Genomic DNA, 14,348 nt, shown 5'->3' with positions numbered 1-14,348 from the left:
CCCAGACCCCTCCCCAGGGCCACAGACCCCACATACAACTCCCCCCCAGCATCACCTACACCCCCAGCACCACTTACACCCACGGTCATATACTGCTCACAGGGGTAACTGTATCCACAGCCCCTGCCCTGGCCACAGACCCCTTCCCAGCACCATGTACCCACCTACACCCCCCCCGGGCCATTTACACCCATGTTTGTGTACCAACCCCGGGGGTACTCACACTCCCTCCCCAGGGCCATATGCCCCACATACACCCTACAGACACCCCTCAGCAACACCTACATACCCCCCCAGCATCACTTACGCTCCTGGTCCTGTATTGCCCTACAGGTTCCCCACACCCCCTCCTCAGGTCCGCACATTCCCTATACCCCCCCTCCAGCACCACCTACACCCCCACCACGCCGCAGCCGCCCGCTCCTCGCCAGGCAGAGCCTGGACCCTTGCGGCAGCACCTCGTATTTCTCCATAGCCGGGAACACACCACACCCCAACCTCCTCCCGCCTCAGGCGCCACCGCCCGTGAGGGGGCTCTGAACACCCCCCCCGCCCCTTTAAGGGCGCGCGGCCGGGGGGCGCGGCCGGGGGCGTGTCCCCCCGCGGAGGCTCCGCCCCCCGCGCGCCGGCGCGGCGGCGCCTGCGAGGCCCGGCCCGTCCGACGTGGCAGCGGCTGCAGCGGCACCGAGCGCGGCCCGGCCCGGCCCCGCCGCCCCCGCCCCGCCCGCGCCCGCCCGGCCCCGCCATGGGCCACAACGACATCATGAACACCGCCGAGGACTTCGCCGACCAGGTGGGTGCCCGCCTAGCCCGCCCGCCTGCCTCCCCCCACCCAGCCCCGCTCCGCGCCGCCCGGGCGGCCTTTGTGGCGCTGGAGCCCAGGCCGGGATGGCGGCCGGGTCGCGGCCGCGCTCTGGTGGGTTCGTGGAGTCGTGGAGTGGTTTGGGTTGGAAGGGAGCTTGGGGATCGTCCGGTTCCACTCTCCTGCCGTGGGCAGGGACACCTTCCACTAGAGCGGGCTGCTCCAACCTGGCCTTGGACACTTCCAGGGATGGGGCACCCACAGCTTCTCTGGGAAGTCCATCCCAGCCCCTCACCACCCTCACAGGGAACAATTCCTATTATCTCATCTAAACCCTCTCTCTTTCCTCCTCTCTCCCTTGTTCTCTCGCTACACGCTCCTGTAAATAGTCCCTCTCCGTCTCTCCTGTAAGTTCCCTTCAAGAGGGAACTTCCCGTCCTGGAAGTTCCCTTCCAGTTCCCTCCGAGGGGACCCCGGCCCGGCTCAGGCCCGAGGGCCGCCCTTGCCCTCGAGGGAGCGCGGCGGCTGCGCCTGGAAAGAGAGTTGTTCTTGGGAATGGGGCTCCCTTCCCCCGGGAGGGAATAATGGGAAGGGGAGCAGGAATCTGAACTGCCCTGGGCTCCGTGCGAGCCGTCCCGGCTGGTGAATGGGGCACAAAGGGGTGTGGGGAAGCGGGGTGAGGTGTTGGGGACAGGAGGGCGACCTGGTGATCTGACCTGGCACAGTTAGATGGGATATTGGGAAGAAATTCTCCCCTGTGAGGTGGTGAGGCCCTGGCACAGGTTGCCCAGAGAAGCTGTGGCTGCCCCATCCCTGGAAGTGTCCAAGGCCAGGTTGTGCAGGGCTTGGAGCAACCTCGGCTAGTGGAAGGTGTCTCTGCCCATGGCAGGGAGTTTGAATGAGATGGTCTTTAAGGTCCCTTCCAACCCAAACCATTCTGTGGTTCTATGAAACCCTGACCCGTGTCTGGAAACCTGGAAAAGGCTCCTCAGCACCGTGTGCTGTGCTCAGGATCGGGGCAAAAGGAAAGCAAAGGAGCTGATGTTGTCTTGTAATCCTTCTCACGTTTGTTTCAGCGGAGGCCCGCACTGATTTCTCTGTTAAATAGAAGCTTGAGATCTCTTACGATATGTGAGAGCAGGATTGTTTTGAGTGTAAGTAGTTGCTCTGCTGGGGATGGTGTTGGAAAGATCTTCACAGTCATGGTGATTCATCTAATTGACAATGAGAGACAGCATCTAATCACATTCAGCAAATTCGCTGGAAAATCTGATTCTGCCTGGTTCTACAACTCTTCTGAATCAGTGTGAGTTGTGTGGAGCAAGATAACACGTCACAGCTCCAAGGGGGCTGTGCTGCCTCTGTGTCTTTAACTGATTTCACTGGGAAAACCTGTTCTGCACTTCCTCCCCACCCCCAGATGGAAGAAGGAAGACTGGATTTCGTGGCAGAGCTTCTTATGGTGTGTGGAGTGCCCGATTTAAGGGATGTCTGGATTATCTTGGTCACTCTCTGTTTACCTTGTCCTCTCACTCCTTTTAGAGGAGAAAGTAAACTGTCACTGCAGTGTTCACATTACTTGCCAAAATTTACAATGCTTGTCCTGACCTTTTTATAACACCTCTCTATTTATTCCTGTGGGGTTATTTCTAGATGTCCTTAACACACCTTTTTTTCATACTACTGAAAGCTCTGTTGTCCAGCTCAAATGCAGTTTGCCTTCTCCTGAAATGAGCTTTAAATGGCACAAATTTATTTGTGCTTGACCACATCCTATTTAGAGATGAGTCTTTCCTTTAGCTGCAGAATTTGGAGTGTTTGCTACGCTTGCCATCAGATTGCAAAATAGTTTTTATGGCATTCTGAGTAATAACTCCTGTGATAATTCTGCCTCTGAAGATCTGCCTGGTAGCTCTGTCAGGTCCTTTCAGTCCTGTCTATGCTGCTAAAACTCAGTTTCACACCAGTGTAGGAGTGACTTGCTAAACAACAACCTTTGGTATATATTGTGAAGTTAACACTTGGCATTACAGGAGCTGTTAGTTCATCTTGGATTTTAAAAAAAGTACTTGGAACATTTGGAGTGAAGTTATGTTGAAACTCCCCTTGGTGGAGGCTGGACAATGGCTGTTCTGGGAGCTGAATGCATTTTCAGTGATATTCTTGCTTTCTCCACTCCCTGTACTAGTGCTCGAGACATAATGAGTCTTAATTTCTGTAACATAAAAGCCCTGTGGGAAAATGTTATAGCTAATTCCATGGCTTATCAGTAAATCCTGAATGTCTCTTACAAAGGCAAGAATAATCTGTTCCTTAAATTCAAACAGTAAAGCTTAGCTTTTCTCAGATACTGTAATTTCCCTTTGAATTAGCAAATTATGCCCTTGATGCCAGGATACTCAGCTGTAATAAGTGGCTCTTAATCCAGAGGTGAACTAGTGCACTGAAGGCACAGTCTTACAGGCAGCTAAGCTTGCCAGACAGCCAGCTGTCAGTGAAAGGGGTTGTCCTACTTCTCCTGAGGCTATGTCCCCCTTTTCTCTCTCACCAGCACTTCTGTCACTGGACTGGAGAGCTGAACTGGCAGGAAAAAGAAAAACTGAGTTTATTTTTTCTGTTGGTTCAGTTCTCTCAGTGTTTGGGTCAAGGGAGCAGCAATGCTTGGGGTGGGATTGCTGGTCAGGGGCTGCTCTGAGCTGTTAGGAATTCCCCAGGGCTGCAGTGGAGGAGACACTGTAACACCAGCCCAGTGTTATTAATTAATTCATTCACATGCTCAGAAATTAAGTCCTTTTTTAGTGATTCTTGTTAAAATATTACATGCTGAGCCCTTCAGTGCAGTCACCATGTGCTGCTGAGAGGATCATACTGAAAATAGCTGTATCTGGGGCCTGCACTGAGAGTTTAGGGTTGTCTCTCCTTTGTAATCCTTTTGTAAGAGGGAGCAGATCCCAGGCAACTTTTATAGTGTCTGTAATAATAATCTTTAGGAATGTGGGTGCCTGGTATTTCTGCTGTTCTAAAAAAAAATTATGGACAAAAATGCAAGGAAACTATGGAGTCATTGTAGTGCAGGGAAAGGGCTCTCAGGGCTTGGGGGAGTTTATTTAATTTTTCAACATAAATGCTGATGCATCTTGTTCAGATAATTCTAACATAGAATCTCAGAATGGTTTGGGTTGGAAGGGACCTTAAAGTTCATCCAGTTCCACTCCCTGCCATGGGCAGGGACACCTTCCATTATCCCAGGTTGCTCCAAGCTGTGTCTAATCTGGCCTTGGACACTTCCAAGGATGGGACAGCCACAGCTTCTCTGGGCAACCTGTGCCAGGGCCTCCCCACCCTCACAGGGGACAATTTCTTCCTAATATCTAACCTAAATTTCCCATCTTTCAGTTTGAACTCCTTGTCCTCAAAATGCTATTTTGCAGGTAACAGAAAGGAGAAGAAAACATTTCATTTCTAGTCTGAACTTCACATGTGTTAGATTAAAAAAATTAATTTGGAAATGTTCTCTAGAATTTAGTCATGTCAGTGCACTGATCCTTTTTCATTATAAGCCAAATAGCCTATTCTGGTTAGGCTGGGAAAAGAATCTTCCCATGGAGAGTGATAGTAAAATGCAATAAGTGGAAAAAAACCATTTTAAAGATTTCATTAATAAATAGCGTTTTGGGAAAGGGAATTGGTATAAAGCACACTTTAAAATTGAAAAGCACTGACATGAGAAATCTGCCTGCAATTAAAAACCTGATGAAGATTGCTGGCAGTGTTCTAGCAGGTCAGAGCTCTCTTCCTCCCTTTGGAAATGAGTGGGAAAGCCTCTTGTTCCCAGTTCTGACAAATGATTTGTAGACATTGACCTAATGAATGTGATGGACGTTGCTGTCCTTGTGATTTTTGGGTGGGATCTCTTGAATTGGATGTATTCAGATTGGTGAAAGGAAGGGATTTTTCTCTCTGCCACAGGATTGAGCATCCTCTTCCAGGAAAAATGTGTAGTGTCCCAGACTGACAGAGGTATCTCTCCTCTCAGAACAAACCAATCCCTTAAAATACAAGCTCAATACTTGAGATATGCCTTTATCAGAAGCTCCAGACTAATGATGCTGTGCAGGTCACCAGGGTTTCTGTGTAGATAAGCAGAGTGCTATTCCTCACCAGAATCAGAACTTCCTGATCCAAGAACACACACACAGAAGAGGCTTCTGTACTTGGATAGGACACACCTTGGTGACAGCAAAAATTCCCAACTCCTGGCTGTGTATTGGTCTTAAACTACCAGTAGTTATGCTACAGTATATACACTTTTAATAAAACAGACTGGACTGTCAGCAAATTTAAACAGTGGGGTCAAAATGAGTCACTTTGTTACCTCTCTTTTGGTCAGGTCTTTATGGGTTTAAGTATTTCAAGCCTCCTTTTGAAAAATGGGGTTTGAGCAGAGATTTGATTTAGGGATCCCTGGATCATCTTGTACATCTTTGCTTGTTCAACTTAAAGGAGCATTTAAATCTATCTTTGCCTTTCTAATCCCATTAGGGGGGGAAGTGGCAACACAAAGCCCCTCTGGCATATGTCAGTGAGTTGGCTGCCAGCACAGAACCAGCTGTTCTTCTTTAAAATAGTTTTATTTAGCATTCTCTTGTGTTTTCTCATGATGATTTGCCTCTTCCGAGGAGGCAGCACATGGAAAGAGCAGTTGGATGCAAAGCCCACAGCAGAATAAGCCATTCAGTTATTTGATGTCACGAGTTTAGTGCTGCCACCTCCATCAGTCGCAGCGGTTTTGGTTTGGGGTATTTACCCAAATAAATTATGGTGTTATGGGTATTGTGCTCAGTGGAGGGTGTGTTTCTAGTCCCATTTTTTAGCTGCAGATCTTTCACTACAGAGTTTCCTGTAGTGCTGCTTTATCTGTGTGAATCTCAAAGGAAGTGGTCTTGGGGTGCAGCTTTTGACCCACATCTTGCTGGTGATGTGCAGGGACTGGTACTATTAATTCAGTTCCACTTCTGGAGATCTCATGTTTCTTATAACTTACTCCGTCCTTAGTTAAATTAGTTGGGTGATTTATACCCAGATCCTCCAATTGTAAAATCGCTTGATGTCCGTTACATTCTCTTCCTGTAGTTTTGGTGTAATTGTTCTCTTCCTTTCTCTCTGGATCTCCATGGCCAGTGGTTCCTTTGGCTTGGATTTTTACCTGTTTCTGAAGATTATTTAAGCTTGCTGTGTACAGGGGGTTCAACTTGAGTGTAGCTCAGTAACTGCAGCTCCATGAGCTGTGGGTGTCCACAGATGATGTGTGTCAGGAGGTTGCTCAGCACTGGAGCTGCCATAGGCTTGGCCTTTCTGACTTGTCTGGAGCTGATTGGGTGTGTGCACTCGTGTTTAATGGACAGTGTTGAATTCCCTCTGTTTGCCAAGAGAACAGGTAAATGTTAAATGTCTTCATGGATCCTTCACCTGGATTTGGTTTCAGGGAAGTGGAAGATGAGATCAGCTCATCATGACTTCAAAACAGCAGAGATGAGGCCTGGAGGCAGATGTTTGCTGCTTTTTTCAGCCTTTCCACATCACTGCTTTTTTCCTTTCCAGCGCTTGTCCTCTGATTTCTTTCTAGACCCAAGTTATCTGTTCTGTATCTTGCAAACCCCTTCTGATTTGTAAGAACTTTATTCTTAGTATTCCTCAGCAAGTTTTCTCGAACTCACAGTGAAACCCAGGAGAGAGGAAAGCTGTAAACCAAGATGTATGTCTCATTCAGTGACAAAGATCACAATTTTTCCTTCTGACTCATTCATCTAACTATTGCCTGGGTTAAAAAAAGCCTGAAGTGGCAGCCCTGAGGCAGAGTACAGCTCCACTTAAAATGCACTTGATTAAGGTGAATTTTGACCCTTAGACTCTGGATACATGCAGTACAACAGTGCAGTTTGTCCTGATATTGACTGTTTAATTGACTATTAGGCATGTTTGCTGATTTTTTTTCTCTTGTGATAATCTTCAGTTACACAGTAAGCCAGGCTTGTCATTTGCATAGCCTTCAGTATTTTCTGATTGCTGCTGCAGGAATAAACTGTCAGAAATGGCTTTTGTCTCCTTCCTGGTGGAAGTCTCAATTAAGTAATAATCAAGCAGTGCTGCTTAGAAAATGGAGTGACAGTTAAACTCTTATTATAACCCAGAGGCAGTAAGTTTTCCTGTGCACCCCACAGCCCTGTAGAACATGGTGGTCCAGACCTTGTTTGGCAATTCTTCATTTGTTACTTTATTGTAGTTTCAGAGCAAACTGACCCAGGAGCTTGTAGGATGAAGGGGGATGTGGGCTCAGATACATCTTGCACTCCCAAGAACTGAAGCTCAGCATCTGTTACATGATGATATCATTTCCTTTCAACTATTACACTGAATTGTGTATATAAATGTGTGTTTCCTTTCTGCAGAGAATGCTATTTCTAATGGAAGTAAAAACTTGCCTAGAGGATAGAGGGTGCAGTTCCACGAAGTGGAACTGCTACTTGAGTACATGTGTTGTTTTTCTGAGCTGTTAGAGGGAAGGAGCTTGGCAGAAGGCTTAGTAATGTTTTTTTAATTTGTATAGAATTTGTCTTCTCTCAGCCTGGCTCCCTGAATCGGTTTTTACAGGGTGGTGAGTGCCCAAGCATGTGGGTGGGAGCAGGATTGCCCTTTCAGCTCCTGGCTATCTGATAGTTGAGCTGTAACATGAAACCCTGAGATAGAGAAACTAAAACCAAGGTCAGCCTTCATTAGTGAGAGCTCCATCAAAGCACTGTTCCTGTTACATAGGAAGGTGCTGCAGGACTCTGCTTTTCTCCAAGTCCTTGTCCAAAAGCACAACGACAGGTTTCCTCCACTGCTCCCAGCTGTTCTCAAACTGGAGTGGAGAGGCATTCTCATCAAATCCAAGTCGAAGTTTCTCTGTAGATGTTGATGACCTTGTGTGCATGAGAACTGCTGACCTCAGAGTCTGCAGAGAGCGTTGATCTGTCATTCCTGAAGTCTCCCCTTCCCTGCTAACCCTGCTGTGTGCCCATGCAGTTCCTGAGGGTGACGAAGCAGTACCTTCCCCATGTGGCCCGGCTGTGCCTCATCAGCACCTTCCTGGAGGATGGCATCCGCATGTGGTTCCAGTGGAGCGAACAGAGGGATTACATTGATGGCACGTGGAACTGTGGCTACTTCCTGGCCTCCATCTTTGTGTTCCTAAATCTCTTTGGACAGCTGAGTAAGTGGTTCTCAGGCTGGCGAGGTGGGTGCCAGGGCACTCTGGTGTACCCGCAGCCCTGGCTCGTGTGGGCACTGGGAATCATGGAAGTGTGGGACACCTCACTGATTTCCTAATGCCACTGACAGCTTAGAACTGATAGCACTGCATGGGCTGAATGAAGAGAACTCTTAACAGACCTGCTCCAGCCTTTCCTGGAAGCAGCTGTAGAGAATTTATTGTGACACACTGCCTCTGAGTCAGAGATGCCAAGAATCCATCAGGACAATCTGTTTTCAGTTCTGTACATGCATTCATAAACACATACCACACCCTGGAGTCCTCTAAATGAAATACTCCTGTTTTCTTAAACACAGCAGTGTTAAGACTTTTTTTTTTAAGGATATTCACCTCCATGGCAAAGTCTTACCCTGCAGTGGGTACATTTACACCTGAGTGAGGTACTTGTGTCACAGATTTTTCCAAATCCCAGGAATCAAAATAAGCCCAGAAGCAGAGCTCTGCTGTTTGTGTGTTGGGTGGGCTCAGGGTATCAGAAATGGAGAGTGGTAAAATTATTTTCTGTTTATATTATATTGCTGATTTACTCTTCTCAATTGTCAGTTTCTTACCATGTGTCTGGATTTAGATTTTTTTGCCCTGATTTTTTTGTGTAGAGGGTCACCTTAATTTGATGTAGTTGCCAGTCCTCATGTCAAAGTGGCAGAGGCTGTCAGTGCTTTGTGATGGAAGACTTGAGAAAGGATAGAAAACAAAACCTTTCAAGGAAAAGGAATGCAGTATGGTTGCCATAACAGTTATCTCATTGCCCCCCCAAAAAAAAGGACAATCCATAATTAATTGAGTTTCTTTTTAAATTCTTTTAATGCTTTAGCACAGATGGCTGCTGTACAGTGCTGTGTTGGGGACTGTGTTCAGCATATTCTTACCCTTTATAAAATAAAAGATACTTCTGGATTTATAAAACGTTTTAAAATGCACTAAAACTTCTGAGTTCTCAAACTGATTTGTGCCATTGAAATTTCCTGCCTGATGCTCTTCATGGCACAGCTGAAGGAAATGGGAGTCTGCTCAGTTCAAACCAAGTTAACATTCCTGCAGCAGTTTTTCCTGTGCCACAAGTGTAACTGTGTTCAATCTTCCCAACTCAGGTGGCTGTATCCTGGTGCTGAGTAGGAACTTTGTGCAATATGCCTGCTTTGGACTGTTTGGAATTATAGCATTACAGGTAGGAGGCTTAAGTCTTCAGCCCTTCTAAACTGTATCTTTCAAATCTTCTCTCATAGCCCCAGCACTACCAACATGCTTAAATATAACCTGCAGCCCTGGAATTTTTCTCCACCCTGGCCCAGTGCCAGTCCTTGATGGCATTGAACTATTTTGCTGCTTCTGTTCTTCCGATGTGCCCAATAGATCCTTGGCTGTAACTGCAATTAGTCAGCTGGAGACATTCATTCAATACTTGACCTTGACCAATTTAGGAGGAGTAACTGGCAATTTACCTGTACATCAGTTAATGAGCCCAGTGTGGAACTTGCAGTTGCTTTGGCCTTCAGCACACAGCTTTTATAAAGAACTGTCCCCATCACAAAGGATCCTGGCTGGTAGCATCCTTCCCCTACAAAACCAGTGAATTTTAAGGGGGGGCTAAAGTACAAATCAAATTCCCTTGCATTCCCTGTCCAATGACTCATTGGACCACATTGATGTAATCTACTTTATTTCTTTCAGTATAAATTAATTGACTTCTGTTATTGCTGATACAGATTTGAGATTATAACATAAATTCAGACCTTCAGTGTAATTCATATGGTGTTTTAACCTGTTTTATTCTTTGCCTAGACTATTGCATACAGCATTCTATGGGACCTGAAGTTCTTGATGAGGTATGGCTCCTTCTGAAGGTTTTTATAGGAACAGAATAAAAACTGGTGCTTGGTGAAAGAGGAAATTATATCTGTACATAGTATTTACCTGAAAGATTTTGCAGGTGATGCATTTACATTAAAAAAGAAATGACAGCACTTGAAAAATCAGTAGAGTCTGTGTTAAACTGTAGAAAGCAGGCTTAGTACTATGGAAGGGAAAGACTAATCCTAACTCACTAGGATCCAAGTGCTTCTGCTGCTAACCTTGCTGACAGCTCACAAACAAGTGTTTAGACTGGATCAGTGAGTGTCTACTATTTCCTAAATGGCTGAAATAGCAACTGTGCTTATGCATGATTGAAGGCATTTCCCAAGAAAACTACAGCATGTGGACACTGGAGAGGTCCTGGGGTTTCTGGGATTTTAAATCTCTCCCTCCCTAAGGAGAAAACAAGGTTCTTAAACATAAGCATTCTTGTCAAATCCTGAATGATGGCTGGCTGTTACCAGGAGGACAGCACAAAAACTATACTTTGGGCTTACTACAGCCCTGTAAATGTGTAACTTCTTAGCAGCACTGCTGCTCTGTTTTCTCAAAGCAACCTCTGAACTACTTTGGCATGTATGGCTAAACCTGAGGTACAGAGTAACTTTAACACAGCTAAATTCATGTTGTAACAGACACTAAAGCCTGACATTGTGCCCGAGCTGGACTTCTCTGGCAGGCTGTACCTGTCTGCACAGGCTTGTATAAATCCTTGGTGTGTTCCTCCTTGTGTAAATCCTTGGCATGCTCAGCCCTGCTGGAGCTGGGAAGTCTAACCCAGGCTAACACATCACACGGTGCAGAGGTCGCTCCTCACTCGCACGTAGATACCGAGCTGAAACTGTCAGATAAGACATTACAGATCAGTGCAAACTGTACTAAACTGCTTTTTTTTTTTTCCTCCTTTCTCCCCATTTCTGTGTTTCTGTAGGAACCTTGCCCTTGGGGGAGGCTTGCTGCTGCTTTTGGCTGAGTCGCGCTCGGAGGGGAAGAGCATGTTTGCCGGTGTCCCCACCATGCGGGAAAGCTCTCCCAAGCAGTACATGCAGCTGGGGGGCCGTGTGCTGCTCGTCCTCATGTTCATGACACTGCTACACTTTGATATGAACTTCTTTTCTGTAAGTATCCCAGTGGAAAACTATGAGTTGAGGAACTAGAATACAGTATCAGTGCCCAGATGGGCTGCTGGGCCTGCTCAGTGCTCATCATTTAAGTCTATGAGTAGAATTAATAACTTAGAAACTAAGTTTAAATCATCTCTGCCATGACAACGTGGATGTTTGTGTCTCTGTTTAAGAACTGTGTAAGTTTATGTTTGTGTTTTTTTTCCTTGCAGATTCTGCAGAACATTGTGGGCACAGCCCTGATTATCTTGGTGGCAATTGGCTTCAAGACTAAGCTGGCTGCCTTGACTCTGGTCATCTGGCTGTTTGGCATCAACATCTACTTCAATGCCTTCTGGACCGTCCCAGCCTACAAGCCCATGCACGACTTCCTCAAATACGACTTCTTCCAGACCATGTCTGTCATTGGAGGGCTCCTCCTCGTGGTTGCACTGGGTCCCGGTGGAGTTTCCATGGATGAGAAGAAAAAAGAGTGGTAACAGGAATAGCAACACTTCTTGGGACATAATGTATTAAGTCCAGAACTGATTCTCTATGGATTCAACAAAAACTGCCAGCATTTTACACGTACATGCCCCCTTCCTATTAAAGGCACAGATGTTTTGAATTTGATTTACTGTGGCACCAGTAATATAATAGATAAAACCCTGTTTCTCCAAGGAATGTTGCCTAGGCTTATTCTAACTTCCTAGATTTGGAACTAACCTAAGGAACCTGCATCTTGCTGATGCTTCAGTGAGCTGCAGTAGAACGGTTGCTGTCTTGAGTGTCAGCAGTGTCTTAAAATTTGAAGAACTGTGAGCAGATACAGCTGTACCATTCAGTGTGCTGTTGGGTTCTAGCTATAACTAAAAAAGTGGATCCCCTTTCTCGCCCTCATCACACTGTCTTGTGCATAAGGAGTTCCATTGCTGGTTATAGCATTGCTTACCAGGGTGGAAAAGCAGCATCAGAAAACAAAAAAAACACTCTTGTTTTGCTGCTCAGAGACCTGTAATTCCCTTTTGTTTTATCAACAGACGTAGGTCTTTCTTGCCCCCAAAGAGAAGGCAAAAAGAAAACACTGAAAGTAGTTGTAGCCCTTTCTAGGTAAGAAAAGGGAGAAGGTTTTCTAACATGTCCCAATTCTGCCCCCAAGGGAAACAAGGGAGAATCCTGTCTTGTTAATCATGAATCCTGTATTGCTGATCAGATTTCAGGAAGGAGATGGGGGACATAATCCTGGAGAGACAGAATGTTAGATTCTGTGAAAATTCCGTGCCAAAAGAGCTCTTTATTCAGCATTCTTTCCCCAAAGTTGCCCCTCCTGAATTCCCGAGCAGGGAGCCAACTTGTGCTGCAGGTTCCATAATGAAGGCTCCTTTCTGCTATTAACCAGCTCCCATCTATATATGTCCCAAATTCATATCTGAATTGCAGGTTATTGGTGAAAATGTCTTCAGAATTACAGAAACTCCCCCTCTTCCCTGCACTCAGTACATGCCAGATGAGAGCAGTCAGTCTTCTAATCTATAGTCTTTTGCTTCTTAGATTCACTTCTGTCAAGTCTCTTGGCCGTAAAGTCCCAGCTGTGTGAAGAGCCAGAGTGCTGAGCTCTTGACAGCTCCTTCTCTCTGCCATCTCAGCCACCCCTGGGCTGTGCAGGGAGGAAATGTGGAAGTAGCCCTTGTGCTGCCATAGCCCCCCTTCCCAACTCTGTCTGCAAACGGTTACAGCCGAGGAATCCAAGTGCAAAGCCTGGGCAGTGGATAAGCAGCCAGGGATGGACCTTCAGAGGGAGGAACTCCTCAGAGATGAAGGCCCTGTTTGGCCTCTCAGTGCCACGACCTCTGTGCCATGAACATGCTTAGTGCTGCTCCAAGGAGGCATTTTGTCCTCTGCTAGTCAGCTAGGTGAGCCCGTTCACTAGATTGGGGAAGAATTCTAGACAGCATGAGCCCCACCAACTTCCTACCATTACACTGATTACCTTGCACTGTTGTCTCCCTTGAGGAAGATGCTCAACTGTTTGTTTTTCAAGGAGGAATTCAGCTGAACATCTCCAGTGGGAGCTGTTTCCTGGAGTCTCCTGGTGGGGACTCTCAGCTGGACGGTTCAGCTTTACGGTTGCTTTTTAGGAGAGAAAACTAGGCTGAAAGAACTAATGAAAAATAGAAGAGCACTATTGAATGTTAAACCAGGGATTTCATCATCTTAAGGGGAAAATAGCCAATGTAAGGGCAAGATGTGCTGCTGCTGCTGGAGGAAGCCAATTGCTGTCACAGAACAGTTAGGGTTGGAAGGGACCTCAGATCATCTAGTCCAACCCCTGATGTCCAGATTGATGGGAAGGGAATTCAGCATTAAGGTCAGGTCACAGGCAGCTTTCTTTGCAAGAGAAGTTTTCACCTCAACTGTTCCTTGTGCCTGACTCTTCATAGCTAAACAAACCAGTCCTTTCAGTGCAGATCTGCAGCACAGGAGGCTTTTACTCGGTGTCTCTGCAGGTCTTGTAACGGTTTTGGACTCCATCAAGGCAGCCATTCTCAGATACCTGAACTGCTGTTGATGTTCATAGTATTTATACATGGAATGACAGAAACTACTCCTGTAAGTAGCCCCTTAAGTTGGCTTTCTCAACTTCCTTGTGTCCTGTCTTAACTGAGGAGCTGGATGACAGACTAGTCTGAAATACTGACCAGTTTCCTCTGTGAAAACCAAGTCCCCTTTCCAACAAAAGACCCCAGATGAGGAACTGATACTGTCCCTTGCAGCAGGAATACTTAAATACTCAAAGGGCACAGTTAGGTGGAGGGCATTATCAGATACTTCTAGGCAGCACAATGTTCAGAGTTACTAACTGTGAGCCCCGATGCAGAAGATTCTGGTTTCCTACATAAGCTGCTGTACTTGTGCATCTCCCAGAAATACAGTGACCTCTCCCCATGGCTGAGAAGCTCTGACAAAGCAGGATGTCAGCTACCAATTGGCTCTGCAAAGTGTTCTGGAATTCATTCTGAATATATTTTTGCTTTCTATGTGGAAAAAAAAAGAAATAAGTATAAATTCTCATTTTATGCTGTATTTTGTACCTTAGTTGTGTTTGAAAATGTTTTGATTTTCGAAAACAATCAAAATAAAACGATGGCATCTTTGTATCCACTTGGCGTGTGTGGCTGGTGATGCTCCATGGATGAGCTCCCTGGAGGAGCTGCTCAGGAGGCTGCTGTGCTTTCCTGCCTACCAAAAAAACAGCTTTCTGTAAAGAGCTCTGAGT

The 14,348-nt window shown here is 46.3% G+C and overlaps 2 protein-coding genes across 8 annotated transcripts in view; one reads left to right on the top strand and one right to left on the bottom strand.

Moving 5' to 3' along the window:
* The window catches only part of STKLD1 (serine/threonine kinase like domain containing 1), a 14,420-nt gene extending 13,845 nt beyond the window's left edge, over positions 1-575 (bottom strand). For 4 of the 5 annotated variants that reach the window (XM_027687505.1, XM_027687510.1, XM_027687507.1 and 1 more), the window contains exon 1: positions 459-575. In XM_027687505.1, coding sequence (XP_027543306.1) covers positions 459-473 — 15 coding nt within the window. In that variant the 5' untranslated portion in view covers positions 474-575. Of the gene's footprint in view, positions 1-395 lie in introns of all 5 variants that reach the window. The other variant, XM_027687509.1, reaches the window with a different exon arrangement.
* A 108-nt stretch (positions 576-683) lies between these two features.
* Positions 684-14,233, top strand: SURF4 (surfeit 4). 3 transcript variants are annotated; one of them, XM_027687473.1, is made up of 7 exons: positions 707-793; positions 1,879-1,956; positions 7,868-8,054; positions 9,206-9,282; positions 9,897-9,940; positions 10,900-11,086; positions 11,305-14,233. In XM_027687473.1, exons 1-7 carry the CDS (start codon positions 746-748, stop codon positions 11,569-11,571), a joined length of 888 nt encoding a protein of 295 aa, XP_027543274.1. In that variant the 5' UTR covers positions 707-745; the 3' UTR covers positions 11,572-14,233. The 3 variants fall into 3 exon arrangements, with proteins under 3 accessions (XP_027543275.1, XP_027543274.1, XP_027543276.1); XM_027687474.1 differs by lacking the exon at positions 1,879-1,956 and having other exon boundaries at positions 684-793; XM_027687475.1 differs by lacking the exons at positions 707-793; positions 1,879-1,956; positions 7,868-8,054 and adding an exon at positions 8,328-8,466.
* Positions 14,234-14,348: the final 115 nt, after the last annotated feature.

This window comes from Neopelma chrysocephalum, unplaced genomic scaffold (genome assembly GCF_003984885.1).
Source record: "Neopelma chrysocephalum unplaced genomic scaffold, ASM398488v2 Primary Assembly neopelma1_74, whole genome shotgun sequence".
NCBI lineage: Eukaryota > Metazoa > Chordata > Aves > Passeriformes > Pipridae > Neopelma > Neopelma chrysocephalum.
This window is presented reverse-complemented; position numbering and strand designations above follow the sequence as displayed.